This window comes from Coregonus lavaretus (assembly GCF_964263955.1).
Source record: "Coregonus lavaretus genome assembly, chromosome: 5".
NCBI lineage: Eukaryota > Metazoa > Chordata > Actinopteri > Salmoniformes > Salmonidae > Coregonus > Coregonus lavaretus.
This window is the reverse complement of record NC_139992.1, coordinates 67,740,899-67,763,743: the sequence shown is the minus strand read 5'-3', so window position 1 is coordinate 67,763,743 and position 22,845 is coordinate 67,740,899. Positions and strand designations below refer to the sequence as shown.

Genomic DNA, 22,845 nt, shown 5'->3' with positions numbered 1-22,845 from the left:
CCTTGCTCGCACATGCTTTTTCAGTTCTGCCCACACGTTTTCTATAGGATTGAGGTCAGGGCTTTGTGATGGCCACTCCACTACCTTGACTTTGTTGTCCTTAAGCCATTTTGCCACAACTTTGGAAGTATGCTTGGGGTCATTGTCCATTTGGAAGACCCATTTGCGACCAAGCTATAACTTCCTGAGTGATGCGCCTTGAGATGTTGCTTCAATATATCCACATCATTTTCCTTCCTCATGATGCCATCTACTTTGTGAAGTGCACCAGTCCCTCCTGCAGCAAAGCACCCCCACAGCATGATGCTGCCACCCCCGTGCTTCACGGTTGGGATGGTGTTCTTCGGCTTGCAAGACATCCCCTTTTTCCTCCAAACATAACGATGGTCATTATGGCCAAACAGTTATATTTTTGTTTCATCAGACCAGAGGACATTTCTCCAAAAAGTAAGATCTTTGTCCCCATGTGCAGCTGCAAACCGTAGTCTGGCTTTTTTATGGCGGTTTTGGAGCAGTGGCTTCTTTCTTGCTGAGCGGCATTTCAGGTTATGTCGATATAGGACTTGTTTTACTGTGGATATAGATACTTTTGTACCTGTTTCCTCCAGCATCTTCACAAGGTCCTTTGCTGTTGTTCTGGGATTGATTTGCACTTTTCACACCAAAGTACGTTCATCTTTAGGAGACAGAACGCGACCCACTGGAATTGTGATACAGTGAATTATAAGTTAAATAATCTGTCTGTAAACAATTGTTAAAAAAATTACTTGTGTCATGCACTAAGTAGATGTCCTAACCGACTTGCCCAAACTATTGTTTGTTAACAAGAGATTTGTGGAGTGGTTTTAATGACTCCAACCTAAGTGTATGTAAACTTCCGACTTCAACTGTGTGTGTGTATATATAAATATGTCTGTCTGTCATATATATATATATATATATATATATATATATATATATATATATATATATATATATATGTCATGAGGTCCCTTGCATTGTGCTCTGTCTCCTACTGAAAAAATCTCTCTAGGTCACTCAGTATGTGAATATGTATTCTCTTGTGTAGGCTATACTGTACAATAGTTATAGTTAAATCTAACAATAGCATAGTCACTGCTAAAAGACAGAACAGACAGGAAACACATGAGACGGATCACAGGTTACCTGTGGTCTAAAAAGTCCTACAAGCAGCTGAAGTTTCAAAGTCCTACATGATTGGTCAAGAGACAACAGGAATATGAAGCTTGCTGTAGTTCAGGGTCTTTTTAGAGCTGGACATGACAAAGCTGAGAAGGAAAGTTCAAAGGGCAACATCCTCCCAATGAGCGTGGCCCTTACAAGTCATGCCCCAGTCTCTCAATCTCATCGGTCAAGAAGTCGATATCTGACCTTGTGGCGGCAGGATTGGAGATGACCATGCGGAAGAAGTTGACCTTGTCTCCCTGAGGCTGGTAGCCCACCATGGTAGTTCCAGACTCCATCATCATCGCCTTGATCTTGGGGGCCACCTGGTTAAGAGGCATGGACAATTCAGAGTAATGTACAGTCGGTCAGTGCTGTCTCATGTGAATACAAAATATAGTCTTTATAGACCAAAGCTGTTGAGTCCTTACCTTATGCAACCTCTCCCGCCTCTCCTGACCATCGGGCATGTCACGAATGCCTGGCGGAAGGTACCAGAAGCAGACATTCGTGTGCTGGGGCTGTGGAAAGAAAACAGAGACTATTGTTTGTCAGTGTCTTTACTCAATGGATGGTCTGTCGAAGAAGTAGCCAACCTCAGTAAGAGGCCAAATTGAGAGCTGAGGCTATGTAAGGTATAGATGTAGTATCTTAATTCGATTAGTCTGTTGTCGATGAGGATTTTCATGCATCGCAGGAAATTCAAATTAGCCTTGTAATTTACATACATTCACTGAAAATCCACAGTTCTCTTTAAAGCACCAGACAGAATAAATGTCCTACTACTGTAGGTCTAGGTCCTACTACTTCGACATTGAAATGTACAAAAATGTATCTGAAATGCAGCCATGTTTTATATATCTTAATAACACAAGATCGATATTGGTCTCCATAACGACATACAAGTGTATCTGAAATGGAGCCATTGGCTACACCTAAACTATAGCCTACTGTAGTAGCCTATCAACACTAATTTCCTGTTAGAAATGATCACTTTTTTGAGAATAATCAGATCCTCCTGCGACAAAGCTGGTCAAATTAAGATCCCACATCTGTAAATTCATAAATCCACAAGGAGTTCAACTGAGGATTCTAAAGCATAGCACCACCTCAGGCAGGCCTGCCCACTACATTATGTTGCTCAGAACCCTGTTGGGCACCTCAGTGAATGACTTCTGATTCATCAGATATTTCCGATCTCTCTGACGCTTAGGGTAATCCATTGGAAGATATTACTATCTTTGGAAACAGAACAGAGTAGAAAATGCAGTGCGATCAATCTCACCTCTCCCTCGAACACCATCTGATAGCCCTCACGGTTCCTGATTTTAGTGTAGAGGTAATGCGAGAGGTCCAAGCACTTGTCGATGTGGTGTTCAAACCCTATTGTTCCCTGTTGGAGCGGAAATATACATAGAGAATTAATACAGTGAGGGAAAAAAGTATTTGATCCCCTGCTGATTTTGTATGTTTGCCCACTGACAAAGAAATGATCAGTCTATAATTTTAATGGTAGGTTTATTTGAACAGTGAGAGAAAGAATAACAACAAAAATCCAGAAAAACACATGTCAAAAATGTTATAAATTGATTTGCATTTTAATTAGGGAAATAAGTATTTGACCCCCTCTCAATCAGAAAGTTTTCTGGCTCCCAGGTGTCTTTTATACAGGTAATGAGCTAATCTCAGTTTGTTGCCTGTATAAAAGACACCTGTCCACAGAAGCAATCAATCAGATCCCAAACTCTCCACCATGGCCAAGACCAAAGAGCTCTCCAAGGATGTCAGGGACAAGATTGTAGACCTACACAAGGCTGAAATGGCCTACAAGACCATCGCCAAGCAGCTTGGTGAGAAGGTGACAACAGTTGTTGCGATTATTCGCAAATGGAAGAAACACAAAATAACTGTCAGTCAATCTCCCTCGGCCTGGGGCTCCATGCAAGATCTCACCTCGTGGAGTTGCAATGATCATGAGAACGGTGAGGAATCAGCCCAGAACTACACGGGAGTATCTTGTCAATGATCTCAAGGCAGCTGGGACCATAGTCACTAAGAAAACAATAATAAATAATTGTTTTCTTGGTGACTAAAAATAAATAATGTATGCACTCACTAACTGTAAGTCGCTCTGGATAAGAGCGTCTGCTAAATGACTAAAATGTAAAATGTAACACACTACGCTGTGAAGGACTGATATCCTGCAGTGCCCGCAAGGTCCCCCTGCTCAAGAAAGCACATATACAGGGCTGTCTGAAGTTTGCCAATGAACATCTGAATGATTCAGAGGATAACTGGGTGAAAGTGTTGTGGTCAGATGAGACCAAAATCGAGCTCTTTGGCATCAACTCAACTCGCCGTGTTTGGAGGAGGAGGAATGCTGCCTATGACCCCAAGAACACTATCCCCACCGTCAAACATGGAGGTGGAAACATTATGCTTTGGGGGGGGTTTTCTGCTAAGGGGACAGGACAACTTCACCGCATCAAAGGGACGATGGACGGGACCATGTACCGCCAAATCTTGGGTAAGAACCTCCTTCCCTCAGCCAGGGCATTGAAAATGGGTCGTGGATGGGTATTCCAGCATGACAATGACCCAAAACACACAGCCAAGGCAACAAAGGAGTGGCTCAAGAAGAAGCACATTAAGGTCCTGGAGTGGCCTAGCCAGTCTCCAGACCTTAATCCCATAGAAAATCTGTGGAGGGAGCTGAAGGTTCGAGTTGCCAAACGTCAGCCTCGAAACCTTAATGACTTGGAGAAGATCTGCAAAGAGGAGTGGGACAAAATCCCTCCTGAGATGTGTGCAAACCTGGTGGCCAACTACAAGAAACGTCTGACCTCTGTGATTGCCAACAAGGGTTTTGCCACCAAGTACTAAGTCATGTTTTGCAGAGGGGCCAGGTCTGTGCCCGAACAGTTTGAGCTTCTACTTCTAAAAATCCACCTTTCCAGAAATAATGCCGCTTGCTACAGACCCCCCTCAGCCCTGTGCTGTGCCCTGGACACCATATGTGAACTGATTGCCCCCCATCTATCCTCAGAGTTTGTACTGCTTGGTGACCTAAACTGGGATATGCTTAACACCCCGGCCAACCTACAATCTAAACTAGATGCCCTCATTCTCACACAAATTATCAACGAACCTACCAGGTACAACCCTAAATCTGTAAACATGGGCACCCTCATAGATATCATCCTGACAAATGTACCCTCTAAATACACCTCCGCTGTCTTCAACCAGGATCTCAGCGATCACTGCCTTATTGCCTGCGTCCGTAATGGGTCCGCGGTCAAACGACCACCCCTCATCACTGTCAAACGCTCCCTAAAACACTTTAGCGAGCATGCCTTTCTAATTGACCTGGCCCGGGTATCCTGGATAGATATTGACTTCATTCCATCAGTAGAGGATGCCTGGTTGTTCTTTAAAAGTGCTTTCCTCTCAATCTTAAATAAGCATGCCCCATTCAAAAAATTCAGAACTAAGAACAGATATAGCCCCTGGTTCTCCTCAGACTTGACTGCCCTTGACCACCACAAAAACATCCTGTGGCGTACTGCATTAGCATCGAACAGCCCCCGCGATATGCAACTTTTCAGGGAAGTCAGGAACCAATATACACAATCAGTTAGGAAAGCAAAGGCTAGCTTTTTCAGACAGAAATTTGCATCCTGTAGCACTAACTCCAAAAAGTTTTGGGATACTGTGAAGTCCATGGAAAATAAGAGCACCTCCTCCCAACTGCCCACTGCACTGAGGCTAGGAAACACTGTCACCACCGATAAATCTACAATAATCGAGAATTTCAACAAGCATTTTGCTACGGCTGGCCATGCTTTCCACCTGGCTACCACTACCCCGCCACCAGCTCTGCACACTCCGTTGCAACTTGCCCATGCCCCCCCGCTTCTCCTTCACACAAATTCAGACAGCTGATGTTCTGAAAGAGCTGAAAAATCTGGACCCCTACAAATCAGCTGGGCTAGACAATCTGGACCCTTTCTTTCTAAAATTAGCCGCCGAAATTGTCGCAACCCCTATTACTAGCCTGTTCAAGCTCTCTTTCGTAACGTCTGAGATCCCCAGAGATTGGAAAGTTGCCGCGGTCATCCCCCTCTTCAAAGGGGGTGACACTCTAGATCCAAACTGTTACAGACCTATATCCATCCTGCCCTGCCTTTCGAAAGTATTTGAAAGCCAAGTTAACAAACAGATCACCGATCATTTCGAATCCCACCGTACCTTCTCCGCTATGCAATCCGGTTTCCGAGCTGGTCATGGGTGCACCTCAGCCACGCTCAAGGTCCTAAATGATATTATAACCGCGATCGATAAAAGACAGTACTGCGTAGCCGTCTTCATCGACCTGGCCAAGGCTTTCGACTGTCAACCACCGCATTCTTATTGGCAGACTAAATAGCCTTGGTTTCTCTAATGACTGCCTCGCCTGGTTCACCAACTACTTCTCAGATAGAGTTCAATGTGTCAAATCGGAGGGCCTGTTGTCTGGACCTCTGGCCGTCTCTATGGGGGTGCCACAGGGTTCAATTCTCGGGCCGACTCTATTCTCTGTGTATATCAATGATGTCGCTCTTGCTGCTGGTGACGCTCGGATCCACCTCTATGCGGACGACACCATTTTGTATACATCTGGCCCTTCATTGGACACTGTGTTAACAAACCTCCGAACGAGCTTCAACGCCATACAACACTCCTTCTGTAGCCTCCAACTGCTCTTAAACACTAGTAAAACTAAATGCATGCTCTTCAACCGAACGCTGCTTGCACCCGACTATAATCACTACTCTCGGCGGGTCTGACCTAGAGTATGTGGACAACTACAAATACCTAGGTGTCTGGTTAGACTGTAAACTCTCCTTCCAGACTCACATTAAGCATCTCCAATCAAAAGTTAGATCTAGAATCGGCTTCCTATTTCACAACAAAGCCTCCTTCACTCATGCTGCCAAACATGCCCTCCTAAAACTGACTATCCTACCGATCCTTGATTTCGGCAATGTAATTTACAAAATAGCCTCCAACACTCTACTCAGCAAATTGGATGTAGTCTATCACAGTGCCATCCGTTTTGTCACCAAAGCCCCATATACTACCCACCATTGTGACCTGTACGCTCTTGTTGGCTGGCCCTCACTACATATTCGTCGCCAAACCCACTGGCTCCAGGTCATCTATAAATCACTGCTAGGCAAATCCCCGTCTTATCTTAGCTCACTGGTCACCATAGCAACACCCACCCGTAGTCTGCGCTCCAGCAGGTATATCTCACTGGTCATCCCCAAAGCCAACACCTCCTTTGGCCGCCATTCCTTCCAGTTCTCTGCTGCCAATGACTGGAACAAACTGCAAAAATCTCTGAAGCTGGAGACTCTTATCTCCCTCACTAACTTTAAGCATCAGTTGTCAGAGCAGCTTACCGATCACTGTACCTGTACACAGCCATTCTAAAATTAGCCCACCCAACTACCTCATCCCCATATTGTTATTTATTTTGCTAATTTGCACCCCAGTATCTTTATTTGCACATCATCTTTTGCACATCTATCATTCCAGTGTTAATACGAAATTGTAACTATTTTGCACTATGGCCTATTTATTGCCTTACCTCCACAATTTACTACATTCGCACACACTGTATATATATTTTCTGTTGTATTTTTGACTTTATGTTTTGTTTACCCCATATGTAACTCTGTGTTGTTGTTTTTATCGCACTGCTTTGCTTTATCTTGGCCAGGTCGCAGTTGTAAATGAGAACTTGTTCTCAACTGGCTTACCTGGTTAAATAAAGGTGAAATAAAAAATAAAAAATACTTACTTCCCTCATTAAAATGCAAATCAATTTATAACATTTTTGACATGCGTTTTTCTGGATTTTGTTGTTGTTATTCTGTCTCTCACTGTTCAAATAAACCTACCATTAATATTATAGACTGATCATGTCTTTGTCAGTGGGCAAATGTACAAAATCAGCAGGGGATCAAATACTTTTTTCCCTCACTGTATCAAACATTACTCTTTTTTTTGTTACATGATCCAAGATCAGCATCCAAGATCAATCCCTGTCATATGCTTTACATAATATAGCCGGATTTAGTATTAGAACAAAAGCTTGGGGAGATATGTGCACATACCTTTGCTTTCCACATGAGCCAGAATTTGAAGATATCTACGTGTCGTCCACACTGGATGGCCTTGTCCCCTGTGTCGTACGATACATCATACTGTTTGTCTGGTTGGAAGAGGTAGCCAGCACACATTGAGTTGCAGCCTGATAAAACTCCCTGTAAAGATCAATGGTGTGGTTAAAGGACAAAGGCGAGAGGCGAGAGGCAGATACTTAAAGTTCAATGGTGCCTTCAAACTGGGCTCTATTCATATGAATAGTATGCCAAATCTCTGTGACTTGTGACCTAACTTGAGTGTTTCATGGTATACACTAGCAGCGCGCATGCCCCGCCCACCTGAGGATCTGTCTTTTTCAGCCATCTATTTCCTGTGTTTGAGGGGTGCAAAATCCACTTGTCACTTAAATCTCGCTAGATAGATTGCTTTAATTTTACTCCTGCGACTGTTTCATACTCTTGCTTGTGCCTGTCATTTTTTCCCGTTAACATTACGACCGCTGAAATGTTTGTAATGACCTGTCAAACACACCCCGGTAATGGCTGAAATGGGCTCAATGGAATCTATAAGAACGCTGAAGCTTATTCGGGGTTTTAACGCACCGTCTCAACACTTACATCACAAGACAGAGAAGAACGATAACTTTATTTTGATGGGTTTTCATTTTTTGTGGAATTGAAAAAATGAATCATTTAACACAGTTGAAATGTTTACATATGAGAAAATGAACACTCAGATTATTGTGATATTATGTCTGATCTCGCAAACAATGTGAAGTATGTATATATATGTTTAATCTAGAGCTAAGTGTGTAGATTTTTTATCCGAGGGTATTCTGCTATGACACACAGAACGTGACAACATTAATTAATGAGGCAGTCTAGCCATGCAGGTATAGGGTAGACAGAGCAAGTGTTTGGTGGTTGCAGCCCTATTCCACCCCTTCATGTTAATGTATTCATATATGCAAGTACACCAGGTGTATTTACGCAAATGAGGCACATATATATATATATATATATATACACATATATGCATTCTATCAGGTATTAAAAAAATAATAATAATAAAGAAAATTATATGCGCATTCTAAGAAGAAAAAAACTGAAATTTTACAATAAATTGAATAGCTGAATTCCCAACAAAATCCCTGAACTCCATTCATTATTTGTCCGTGCCAGTAAAATGTTTTATGTGCTATAATTCAGTCAATATCTGAAAAAGTTTGAAGTATCTTCATCCATTGTCCAATTGTTACATTTATTACAATTTCGATGACCATTGCTAATCATACACCATAAGTGAAAACTCAGTCAGTATTGCTCTTACCCGCTCTCTGACCAGAATGGCAGAGCACTGCAGTGGCACACCCATCATCTTATGAGGGTTCCAGGTGACTGAGTTGGCCCTGTAAACATGGAACACCGGCTGTAAGACAGGCCACAGTCACCAATGTGTGTGTGTGAGACCATGGTAGGTTGTCAGGGCTGTAGCCTACCTTTCCACGCCACTCAGCTTGTGCCTGTGCTTCCTGGACATCAGTAGGCCTCCTCCCCATGCACCCTGAACAAAAACAACCGTTTGTTTTGAGGATAAGGATTAGACCTGAAAGTGGCTGATATGTTTAAACTAAAGCTTAGCCCACCATGAAAACGTATTGCAATCAACCCTGAAATGATCAACATCACAATAACCTTCCTGTATTCATAGTAGGAAGATGCACTTACATCCACATGTAGCCACATGTTGTATTTCTCGCAGATGTCTGCAATCTCATGGATGGGGTCGAACGCTCCATACACTGTGGAACCAGCTGTTGCATTCACGAACATTGGGACACAACCCTGCAAGCATAATCCATCAGAATGAATATGGGTTCTTATATTATTGCAGTGAATTGAAATGGTTGCATTCTTCAGTTTCGGTAATGTTTGACTGAAAATAAATAGGTTTGAGCAGACTTCACAGACATTTGACTATTTCTCTTGGCAAGCCTTTGTCACAGCAGAACTGCACACGCATTGCAGAGACCCTGCTATCACCTCCCTCCTCTAACGGAATTAGCTTCAGGAGACTGTGCTTTGGAACTAGTGGCAGTGAGTAAGATAATATTTTAGGAGGCATAAGCACTAACCCTAAAATGAAAGTAGACATGTTTTTGTTTTGTAAACAAGTAATGACCTGACTATTCAGGTAACGACTGGATTCATATTAGGCAGCTGGTCTCATAAGAATTCAGTTTCAGTGCAGAAACAAACAGAAGGTAATTAATGTCTTCAGCGGGAACGAATCCACAATTTCAAGTTGATTGTCTGACTGAAACTCACCCGCGCCTTGGCATCGATGACCTTGGCTTCCAAATCAGCAGGAATGACTCTCCCTCTAAAGAAGCAAACAGACAGTCAAAGGGATGTTTTCATTGGGTTGTTTGACAGTGCAGTGTATTGGACATGGATCCACAAACCTCTCATCTGTGTTCAACAGGATCAGGTTTTCTGTTCCAAAGCCCAGAGCAGCACTGGCTTTCTTTATAGAGTAGTGACTCTGTCAAAACACATGACCATGGCATCAGACTACTAGCCTATCAGCTGAGGTCTGAGATACAGTCAGCTGTACTGTCCAATTGTTTTATCAGTTTCAATGAGGGCCATATCGTAGCTTTGAATCAGGCATGCCATGAACTCTTTACACAGAATAGACAGGGTCAATTGAGTAGTGACACAATAAGTAACAGTAAGACTGTTTTGGTAATATAATGCTGTTTCTGAGACTGGAGACATATTGTGATGTGAAAATGCATGTTATAATCAGATGTTATGAGGAGACTGTATGTGGCTTACATGCTCTGAGGTGAAGAGCACCAGTCTGGGGGCAGCATTCATGCCTTTGGTCTTGACTTCAGGGAAGAACTTATAGCGGGCGGTCATCACACTGTACATGTTGGATATCGCTCCACCTGCACAGACAGTGCATACAATGTTTCACTTAACTGCATTTTATTATCTGAAGTTTTGCGTAAGGAATATTCATCTGTAACAGTAGGTTTATTCCCTTCTCAGATTCTCAAGGCATGGCCGAATTGACAACCGTTGATCAACATAGGCTTTGCACTCACCTGGTGAGAATATCCCATCGCCCTCTCCATCTGGCCAGCCAATGATCTCCCTCATCTTCTTCAGCGTCAGCTGTTCCATGAGCACAAAGACTGGAGCTATCTCATAGGTGAACCTGAAACAGAGCACCTGTCTCCAGTTACCCACTACCATTAGAAATCCATTCTATCATTGGTCTTGAACTCTCATATTGCCATTTGTTTCTCATATCTACATTGTCTATATTGACATAAGCAGAATCAGTGAAGGTAGGTGGCAGAATCCCAGGATAATGCATCACCATAGTGATAACAGCCAATCATTTTTTGTTTGCTGTGTTCTTGAATTGTCATTACATATGTTTCTTATAGTGTATATTAGCAGTGCCACATTGAAGCCAGAGAAAGCATGGAACATGCATACTGCTTTTAACGTAGCCACGTTTAAATGATAGCGCTGTCACATTGTATTAGGGATACAATTTGTTGCAGTGGAATGAGAGAGAACACGAATGTCACATAGGCGGAAGTCCATTAAGAATATGCCACCAAGAGGGAGCTCTTGTCTCTGAGTTAGCAAGAAGAAGAGGCTAGAAATTTGATGTAACACAATGAGAATGCCATTGCCTTTGTATCAGAGGTTTGTCTGGAGGCCAGCTTCCACTGAGTTTGTTTTTAATACAGACAGTATATTACACTCGAGGCCCATCTCTGAGAGTAATGATGGAAGAATGGTTGTTTCTCCTTTACAATAGGAATGATAGGATTACAGTCATGTTTATTCAATGCAATCACGATTACAAAATAAAGGATTGCTTCCATATCATTAGAACATGTTATAGAATTCCCTCCAGGGTAGTGCAATATCAATGTAGAATTAAATGGATGCCCAACCACAGTAGCTCATCCATCTTCACTATGTTCTGCCCAATGCTCTCCTAATTACACTGCCTGTCTATTCATGCAATGAAAGTCAATGCATTAGTGGGACAATACGGTGTATCACACTGTGCCATCCACACAGCACATATGTTTTATTTCTCTTGCTAGCATATCCAGTAACAATGTAAAAAAAAAAGCTAGGAGTTATGTCCCAAATGAATTTTCGCTTGCTCACTCATGTAGACTAATCCTGATAATAACCCTATGACATGATTGTCAACCAATTAGTGTCAATCAATAAATGTCAGGGGTAATGAATGATGATGGAGTAATTAGCTAATGCAAATATGTATGCAGTCAGAGCCCGACCTCTGATTCAATTCGTCTACAGTAGTGTTGCCATGTAGCACACGGGCTAACACTCTCACCAGAACACTCTTCAGCATCACATCAATGCGATGAGCTTGACAAACTAAAGACTCTTCAAAACATTGGGGGAAATCCTTTGGGGATTACAATAAATAAAAAGCTAAATCAGGAGAGGGTTGAACTTTTTATTAAGCCAGGGGCCAGGCATAATAAATGAATCCTTGGCATGAAGAGCCTCAGCGTTGGTGGTGAGCTTGTATTTATGTGCTGTTTTTAAATAAGAATGGCAATATCATGACCACACAGATGACTCTGGCTCTTACCACACAGATGACTCTGGCTCTTACCACACAGATGACTCTGGCTCTTACCACACAGATGACTCTGGCTCTTACCACACAGATGACTCTGGCTCTTACCACACAGATGACTCTGGCTCTTACCACACAGATGACTCTGGCTCTTACCACACAGATGACTCTGGCTCTTACCACACAGATGACTCTGGCTCTTACCACACAGAAATGCAATGTTTCATCAATGCTTAGGCTACAACATTTTTCATATCGTTTTTTTTGTTTTGTTATGATGATTTTACAATGCCCTGATGGGTTTTAGGCTGAGGTCGTAGACAATATCAGCATGTTACAGCAGCTGATACACTCTGGCCAGTACCTCAAATGACTCGGCAGCCTCAGCTGGTAATCTGTGTGTGAACCGGTCAACAATAGCCCATGGCCAATGAAGCATCAACGTTTATCCTGGACAAGCCCCTGGACACCTGGTGTATCATAATGCTGTCTCTTCCAGATTGCCCTTCCCACGGAAAAACATCACTATGTCTGTTGTTCACATTTCTGCTGCACATCTCAAGGGAGAATATCATTCTGTTGTTGTACCATTATCTCTGATCCAAAGAGTGTTACATAAAACAACCTTTTCCTGCAGGGCTGTATTATGACTACAGCCACAGTGTTTGTCGTCAACAATAATACAGCAAACAGATAACTAACTCACAACTCTCCTCTTCATGCTTGCCATGTCACATTTTACTTGCTTAAGTGGCAGCTTGGAGAGCATCCTCAGGATCCTTCATTTAGAAGCTCATCAAGGGCCCCAATTATGTCACTTCTACTGATCTTCATCTTCAACAAAAATCGTCTAAGGCCATTTGAAAAATGGTAGGAAATGTCATTTTTCTTCAGTGCCAGACTTACATCCACCCAAACGAAAACCACTCACTGCTAAATTAGATCTTTCAACCCCTTATCACAATCCCAGCCTAAATCGAGAGCTATGGAACTCTAACTAAGACCATGGGTTTGGCCTAATTGTCCACATGACATTTTGCACAAAATCGAGAGGACTTTAATAATTCATATACTGTACACATATTTACAATATTTGAGGATCCTTCGATTTTTGATTATAAACATATTTAAATGTATCATAAATGTGTAATAACTGGGGGAGATCAAGACCACTCACATGTTAGTGTTTGCAGTGGAGGTGAGCCATTCTCCTGCCAACCCAATGATGTCTAAGCCAGTGGATAGCTGATTGAAAAACCTGGGGTGACCTAGGAGGAAGACAACACCATTTGTCGTTAATACATTTCTCATGAAAGCTTCATAATTTAACTATGGGATTATCTGTAATCATTGTAGACAAATGGGAGATCTTGATTATGCTGAGGGTTAGCTCTGCATCATGCCTCCTCTGTCTTCACCTGTTCTCACGCCATACTTCAGGGTATCCCTGCAGTCCACCAGGATCTGCTCCAGGGACTCAGGCTGGTCGGACAGCTCCAGGTTGAAGCCCTCCATGCCCTCCAGTAGCTGGTGGGGGTGGTGGAAGTCCAGGACCTTGGTGGATCTGTCAAAGGTCTTCCGGACGTAGTTTGTGAGAATATCCACCACCTCCAGCAAGAACTGCATGGTTGGCTCCTCTCCATTTTTGGCTGGTAATAAATCTAGGGTGAGAAATTGAAGCACATCGATATTTTGTGTTTTTCTCATTTTCGAAAATAAATCAATCACTTTTTTTTTGCATCCTTCATCACTTAAGTGTGTTTTAAAGAGGTCACTTTCACAATATTCTGTAGAATTTATCATGACTTCGTTCTACTTCCCAACTCCTTGAAAACGATTTATTTGGGTTTCCTCTCTAAAGCTGGTGTAAATTGTATCAATTAGAAAGTCATTTTCAGCAACAAATGAATGACCCTTTAAGCTATTCCTCCAGTGAGTGTCCCTGAGTAACCTAGGCTATTTTACAGCTATTACAAATTGATCTAGAAGGTTATTATGGTAAAACAAATGGTGAATATTACATTTTTAATATACTTATTATTTTTCACAAAATGTGTTTTAAAAACTTCCCCTGATCTGTGATATTTCTATGTTATCTATTGCCCATAATGTCAAACATCACTGAGATTTAGACCGATTATAAAGATTTGATCAATTAGGCTAATCTTCGCATCAGTAAGATAATTAACATTTTCAAGTTGACTCATTTTCCATTTATTGTAAAAACAACTGCACAAAACGAACATTAACAAGATCCCTACATAATTTTGATAATTTTGACTGATAGACCTACATTTCCCATAATGGAAATAATTCAGCCAATTACCTCTTGCAAATAGATTGGAAAAGTCTGTCTCGGTGCGTCTGAAACGGGAATCCCTGTCGCTGTTATCAAGCAGGTCCTTAGACGATCTTTCCTTGAAGGAACTAATCTTCTCCTCGAGGTTGTTGTTCTTCTGCAAAAATCCTAAATTGTTGTGAGGGGCAGAGGATTCAAATGAGTGATTACTATCATCACTCCCAATCATTTTGATGACACCCTTTTTACACAAAACACATGCATAACTACTCTCACTGGTTGAGCTGACAATGCTGTGATGTAGGCTAGTTTTGAGGTAGCCTAATTCCCATCCTGTCCAGGGAAGCCTATTTATAAGAGGAAGAGTCAGTGGGAGGTTGAGCCCCGTGACATCAGCACGAAAATCCAGCCAAGCAAAAACAAATATCCGTAATTTAGTGTATGTACATTCGTATTAAGTCCCTCCAACAGATTCCACTTCAGTAAGCAGGGAAGAGCACACAATGAACCGATGTCATTAAAGCCTGAAGAGACACCTAATAGTTGGACTGGGCTGAGATGATATATGGGACATTTTATAGCCCGTCTGCTCATAGGCCTGTGGAGAACACCACATTAACTCAAATGTTATTTAGCCCTACCGATTTCTCCCAAACTAAATCTGATTTCTAGATTGGCCCTTCTAAAAATAACACATTTTCCAAATCTCCTGCTGAGATTATTAATAACAATAATAATTCCTGCAATGTGATCTTATTTATTATCTTATTTTACTATAAATAATGCAATATTTAAGATGAGATAGCTAGGCCTATAAGATGTGAAACCCAATTATATGCCATAGCCCACACCCTTTGGAGTAATAAATAAAAGTACATAAAAGTATATCAAAAGATGAAAGTTGGTTTTATTTCATGTTAATTCATTTTATTTAGTTTTTAATATAATGTATTTTATTATTTCACTTTCAGAAAAGGAGATGTTAGACTATAGTCTGAATAAGCTTGCTTCTGTCTCACGTGAAGTCATTTAAACCAACATTTCACTTGGTCAAGCAAGAGAGACAGGTTTTGATGTTTTTAGACCAATATCATTGCACTTAAAAAACAGAGATGAAACGTGCCATACAGGCCTATAGGTCTATAACCGGATAGTGAATCAGATAAAACCAAAACGTAACAATTGCGTCAACATCGCATTAAAACATCAAACTAGATTTGTATTTGCATTATGCCTATACTCTTGGGCATTGATTGGCCCTGATGGAACAATAACTGACTCAACGCTTGGCCATATCAGATAGGGCTAAGGCATTTTGCTTCCACTTAATCGGTTCGTATTGTGGAGCAGAAGACTGACTGACAGCACTATCTCGGTAGAACAGAACCTTGACGAATTGCGATTTCAGACGCGTCTCGTTCATCTTTTCTCTTCAGATGGGCTCTTATGATAAGGACCGATACCAACCATTCCACCAAATAGGATATAGCTTTAATGAATGACACCCGCTCAGTTATCAAACTATAGGCTACCGAGATATATTAAGAAAAAGACAAAGGTATGGCAAGCAAAAATAAAGACAGTAGGCTATCATACTTGTTGATTAGGCCTACTACAACTAATGTAGTCAAATCCACTGTATATGTTCATGTTTATTAGAAATTACCCCCCAAAATTGAAGGGGGTTGGATAACCTACAGTTGGCTAATTGTGTATTCCAAGGTCATTACACATCGGCAAACGTAGGACTTTATTTCTCAGGTACGCCATGGGAGGCGCAAGAGTACGATTTTATTAGGGCCTAAGAATTTAAAAATGGAATAGCTGGGTAAGAAAACACACACTCATATTGAAAACATATGCAAGACTAAAGAGCGCTCATATTCCATTTTGAGACGCCAATGTAGACCTTTCTATTTCTTTCTGGACCAATAGCTAGGCATGTGGTCTCTGCAGTTTTTCAAACTGCTTTTCATATTCATTAAAAACAAGTTTGTCACTATACATTCCGTGGTAATAATCATTATGGACATTATCATCCTTTCCGCATGAAAACCCACTCATGCGACAAGAGAAAACCTAAAGGGGCAGAAGGCCGAAACCACAGCCACCCAGGCTGCAGTCTTTGTGTTTCAGACCAACATAGCCCATATTCCTCAGATATGAGAATGGTCTGCTTGCTCAGCGTTGAGTAACATAAAATATGCAACATAGGCCTACATATGCAAACTATGATCTTTTTTTCTTGTGAAAAACTTAGGAACAATATAGCCTACACATGAAAATTAAATATTTAGTCCAAGAAAATACATGACATGAAAATAGCAAACTTACCACATATCTTCATTCCCAATTTTCTAGTACATCCATGAGCAACTCCACACCAAGCGTCATAGCCTAAAATAGTTTTGGAAAACTATTGACAGGGCCCATACATTAAGCCTCAAATGCATTATTTCTGCTAAAATAATTACAAACTCAAAGCGATGGATGGGGAAATGTTGAAACGTGTTGAAGCAGCAGACAATGTATAAGATTATATATTAATATTTAACAAATTATTCTTCTTTAGCCCAATGATATTACAATAACGGGGCATTTCAGATTTACAGTCGTCATTTAGCCGTTTGGGATTGTGCTAAGGAACTAATTGGGTGAGAAAATGCTGAAAATATCGGTATGCATCACCAGACATGAGGCAGTGATAAAGGGTTGAGCATTACACCGCTATTAAGGGCTTCCGCTTCCAGGGATTAAATTGGGGAGATGGTGTGTGTTTGTGGGAGCATAGTCTAGGTCTAGGAATTGAATAATTTTGTCAGAGGCCAGTGAAAGGGACAAGGGACAGATAGCTCCACACAGAATCCCATAATTCTGGACCAGAATCTACGCCAAGGTTTCACTCATGAAAGAAAACACAAAGGCAACAGAAATATCTTAAATATTACGTTTAGAATGCCAAATAGCCTAATTGGGCCAATTATGGGCGGAATAGGCTTGAGATCCACGTGCGTGATTCGGGTTTTCGCGTAAATCAAGCATTGATGTCAATAGAGACACAGACAAAATGTAAGTTCCAAATTTCTGCATGTAATACTGGCATGACGCCAGTCTAATGGTTTTGGCAAACCATCAAGCCAAGGAAGCGACAAAGCAAGCACAGTTTGGCAAGCAAATTCAGCAATGACTAAATCCCTTGAAAAACTTGAGGTGCAGTTTTGCTATTTGAATACATCTGAACTGACTTCATTTTAAATTGCGTAGCTTAATCGTTTACCTTTGCAAATGCATAATTGACACTGGGGTGTTGTCGATATCAAAATCAGAGCTTTATGATTGCCCAAGGAAAATGCCATTTATGGAAAACTTTGCAACAAAATTTGAATGTGCTTGGACGACTAATTGGGATGTAGGCTATGTGTTTTTCACCAATAGCTCTTGGATAATGAAGAGTATTGAGGTAGAGCAGGGCTACATCCCCGCTCAGCTGATGGAGGTTACAATAAGGCGCCTGAACACATGCCATTAGGGCCAATTTAAGACCAGTTTATACCTGGTGCTAACATGGGTCCTTTGTCCTGATCTTGTATACATTCTGCTTGTACCCACATTTCCAGTAATGTGTCTACACATGGTATTAAAATGTGTCTGTTATTTGCCCACTGTGTCTGCATCGTGACCAGATTTCCTGGTCCCTTCCTTCATGCAAATTATGCAGAATAATGATTTAAATGGTTTCTATGTCCAGATCTGTCTACACTTGTAAGATATTCAGACACAATGTGTGTCTGACTACCACCGGAGTTTGGCAGGATTATCTGATCACAATCAGATCACAATGTGTCTTTTGATTGTCTACACCTGTCTAAAAATGTGGGCACAACAATCAGAATGGGAAAGGATCAGGGCAAAGGACGCAAGTTAGAACCAGGTATAAACGGGGCTTTAGTGTGGCTACAATTAACGCTACTTCGCACATAATTACCCCCTAAACCTCACTCACTCTCACTTTCCAACCACGACGGAAGAAATCCACTGAAATAATATAACCTACTTCTTTCTGAAATGCAATAGTAATCTAATAAAAGCATAATAAATAATATTTTTCATTATTTAACTAAGCAAGTCAGTTAAGAACAAATTCTTATTTACAATGACGGCCTACACCGGCCAAACCCGGACGACCATTTGTGCGCCGCCCTATGGGACTCCCAATCACGGCCGGTTGTGATACAGCCTGGAATCGAACCAGGGGGTCTGTAGTGACGCCTCAAGCACTGAGATGCAGTGTCTTAGACCGCTGCGCCACTCGGGAGCCCAAATAACATAATAATAATATTTAAAGTAGGCTGTAATATTATTTTGAAAGATATAGTTACATTATTTGGCGATTTTCGTCTTTATCAATACCGACAGTTCGTGTTTTTAATTTTGACAGCAAGATTCGTCTATCAAGCATGATGCCGGGAGGTCCGCTGCGCATGCAATGCTGCGGTGATTTGTTGGGTGGCATTTAAAATGGTAGTCTACAGTTATTTTCCTCCATGGAAATGTTTAGTGCCATTGCTCACAAAGTAAATAGCACAATTGAAATAGCGTTTTATTTGTGATGGACCTACTTGTGCCTGGTGGTCGTAAATTTGTCGAGTTGGGATCGGGTTCCCCGCCAGAGGAGGAAGGTGCAGACGCCGCCATCACTCCTAAAATACAGTACAAAAGTCCTCACTCCAAAGCGCACTGTCAATTTCAGTGAAACCTCTCTTATTTTATCCAAGATGAAAAGTCCCATTAACTGTAAGGAGAGGAGAAAGAATAGCTGTCGGAGACATAAAATATAGGATATAGATAATGACATGCCTAACTATTTTAAATGTATCAATAGGATATTTTAAGATCGATTATTCATACAAACGCTGACAGAAATCCACAACTGCGAATAAACAAGGGTCATACAGACATGTCGAAGACATCGTCTGGCAGCCAGGGTAGATTTATTCTCAAACATCAATTAACAGGTTGGTTGAGGCTGCACATCATTTTTTTATCCTGATTCCATACAGATATGAAAGTAAAAACCTATGGCAAAATAACTTATTGGCTATATAACCTGATCTACTGTCAATGTGGATAATGAGGCATCACAGCAAGTGTCTTTGGTTTCAGAGAGGTTGATATTGATCTGCCTTTGATGAATAGGACTTGAAAAGTTTAAGCCTAAAACTAATTAAACATTGAATTAGCCTTGATAAATGATCAACTAAATGCCATAACAGTTCATCTGGTGATTTATCATATAGGCAAGTTAAGTGAACCGTCAAACCTCCGATAAATTAAGTATTCATTTGATAAATAAATAACCCAAAATAGTCTGTTAACAGAATTGATTGACAAACAGGATAGTGACTCCTTAATTAAGAGGATGATTTGTAAATATAATGATGACCCTGATCTAGGTCAATTTCAATTCAACAAAAACGCATGCCCATACAATAATAAACCGTCCGTCATAGCTCGATCAGCAAACAGACATATCAATTAATATGAATAGCATGTATTGTTCTCTGTATGTACCTTACAACACCTTGTGGAATAATTTAAAACACCTGTTAGAGCATCTCAAACGTCAATTTATCATAACGCTTCAATGAACAAAGAAGATTTAGCCTGCTCTTGTAAAATAATAATCCCCTGTTAAAAAGATGCTTACCGTGCTGAGGATGGGTACAGGTGACCAAGTAGTCCAAAAAAGAAACTATGCGAAGACGATCAAATAAAGTCCTTTGGCAACGCAACGTCTGGTGCGCTTTTGACACTAAGAAAAACAGGGTTTTGCATATCAATTGTCTACAAAATCCCATCCACGGTGACCTTTTCGGTGAAGTACGTTTGATTTGCTGATATTTAGAGCGTGCATTGCCTATTTATTCGTTACTACGCACGCATGAGTCACACCAATACCGTCTCTGGTGCTGCATATTTCCACCCAATATCGAACAGATCTGCTTTGTCTGCAAATTTACACTGAATCTTGTCGCTTTCAGCTATAACGTGACTTTTGGGAAGTGTTTGATTGCCTTTGAAGCTATATACCTCGATTTGGAATCCTGGTCACGAACATGGACTTAGAAAGTTTGATCCTATGAGCAGAGCAACACATTACGCCCATAAGGGATGAAGGAGGGGGGAGGAGAGAGGTCGTTGCCTTGTTCTTGAGAAATCCGAATAGTAGGCAACCATATTCAAAAGACCCATCTCCTTTTAGGTTATTGTTGATTTTCTTCTGTAACGGGTCAGGGAGCCTAGCGGTTAAGAGCGTTGGGCCAGTAACTGAAAGGTCGCTAGTTCGAAATCCCGAGCCGACTAAGTGAAAAATCTGTTGATGTGCCCTTGAGCAAGGAATTTAACCCTAAATGTCCCTCTGGATAAGTGCGTCTGCTAAATTACTGAAAAGTATGGGATTAGGATGTTTTGTTAATCTCAGTATGTATGGGTTCATCGGTTCCTCTATAGCCCTCAAACTCAACTCTGGACTTCAAAGCCAGTTCCACTGCGTTTTTTTATTGTTCCTCTCTAATCACGGACTGATTTAGACCTGGGACACCAGGTGTGTGCAATTAATTATCAGGCAGAACAGAAAACCAGTAGGCTCCGGACCTGGTAGGGTATGAGTTGAATGCTCCTGCTCTATAGGCTAGAAGCAATATGTTATCAATAATACAATTTAGAGACAATTAATGCCCAAAGCAATATTGTCTAAATCTTCTGATTTTCGCAATGATGATTGCGCAATATTTATATTTCCTTTATTAGCAGAAAAATTGAGAAATTCGAAGTCAGTGCGTAAGGTTTGTAATGAAATCCACAAGGTGGCAGTAAGGAATCATTAATGATTCCTCCCAGAACTCCGCACAAGTGAAGTGGGCAATTCCGCAAATACTTCACGAAGCTAATGATAAACCGAGACGTTAATCAGATGATTTGCTACATCATACCAAAGCTACATGGGTGAAACGGAACAAGAATAGGCCCTGTGCGCAAGAATAAGATTCAAGGGAACAAGCTATTCATATACAAAGACATTTAACGTCTGACCATTCAACATGTCTGAGTGAGACTGTATCTAGCATCATGTAACATAGCTCTTACTTAAGCGCACCTGACCTCAGCGGACCTTGGTAGGGGATGCTGTCTGTCTTTTACATTTTCAGCACCTCGGACGGCTCCAGCGCGTTCCAATTGAGTGGACGCTGCCAGACCTGTTAATGACATAGACATGCTGGCAACAGTCAAATGGTTAGGTGCAGCGTTACGATTTCACAAATAAATGACATATACCTGTTTTCAGAGCAGTGAAGACATTATTTTCCACTTTATTTACAGGTTTTGGGTGTCTTTTATTCAGATTGTGAGAGGCAACATAGGATACTGCCAATGTGATCCTGAATAGCCCAATGTAGGCTATCATGTTTGTGATTAATCTATTTTTATACTTACATTTTTTTTAAATACCACGTGGCAGTCGTTAAAAATCAGACGTCAGATGGTCATTGCCATCCATAGGAAAGTGAAGGATGAAAGTCCTCTTCATCGCGTCGCATAGAGTTGAGGAACATCAGTCTCCAGGAGATGGCGCTTCATCCTACCATTCAAATCAGACAAACCGTGAAACACTTTGAAACTACATTATGAGCATGGAGAGATTGCCCACAGAATGCAGAGGGAAACACAATTGTAAACCATTTAAGGAGAATGTGAGACTTGAAAAACACATCCAGGGTGTACTGTTCATAAATTAGGTTCTGTTCTTGATAATGTCATTACTTTCAAAAAGCTAGACTATCAGAGAGGAGGCTCGATGTTGATAACAAAAATGTTATGTTCCATTTCAGTTAGAGTGCAGTTGAATAATTAAAGAGGTGGGATGTCATGTGCTGGATCACCTGAGACAATCTTAGAGCCTGCATGGTCATACAGTCAAAAGACCACAACCTTGTACCTTTTCCATGCGTGGTTCATCTGAAGCGAAGCAGAATCATGCTGGTCTGGGTTAATAGGCCTACCATTACCTGGATGAAAGACCAATTGGCATTTTTTCTATTTTGTTGCCTTATAACCTGGAATAAAAAAATATTTTGGGGGGGGTTGTATCATTTGATTTACACAACATGCCTACCCCCCCCCCCCCCCCCCCCCCCAAGTCAATACTTTGTAGAGCCACCTCTTGCAGCATTTACAGCTGCAAGTCTCGTGGGGTATGTCTCTATAAGCTTGGCACATATAGCCACTCTGACTTTTGCCCATTCTTCAAGTCAAAACTGCTCCAGCTCCTTCAAGTTGGATGGGTTCTGCTGGTGTACAGCAATCTTTAAGTCATACTACAGATTCTCAATTGGATTGAGGTCTGGGCTTTGACTAGGCCATTCCAAGACACTCGAGTGTTGCTTTAGCAGTATGCTTAGGGTCATTGTCCTGCTGGAAGGTGAACCTCCGTCCCAGTCTCAAATCTCTGGAAGACTGAAACAGGTTTCCCTCAAGAATTTCCCTGTATTTAGCGC

At 41.3% G+C, this 22,845-nt stretch overlaps 1 protein-coding gene across 1 annotated transcript; it reads right to left on the bottom strand.

Annotated features, from left to right (window-relative positions):
* Positions 1-1,337: 1,337 nt before the first annotated feature.
* Positions 1,338-18,985, bottom strand: LOC311130112 (glutamate decarboxylase 1-like; the record flags this gene model as incomplete). Its single annotated transcript, XM_084162793.1, has 16 exons — positions 1,338-1,511; positions 1,617-1,706; positions 2,471-2,578; positions 7,347-7,496; positions 8,668-8,746; positions 8,837-8,901; positions 9,066-9,182; positions 9,666-9,720; positions 9,803-9,882; positions 10,179-10,294; positions 10,454-10,566; positions 13,169-13,259; positions 13,410-13,652; positions 14,318-14,458; positions 16,625-16,687; positions 18,910-18,985. 16 exons carry the CDS (start codon positions 18,983-18,985, stop codon positions 1,338-1,340), a joined length of 1,761 nt encoding a protein of 586 aa, XP_084018919.1.
* Between the last annotated feature and the right edge of the window lie 3,860 nt (positions 18,986-22,845).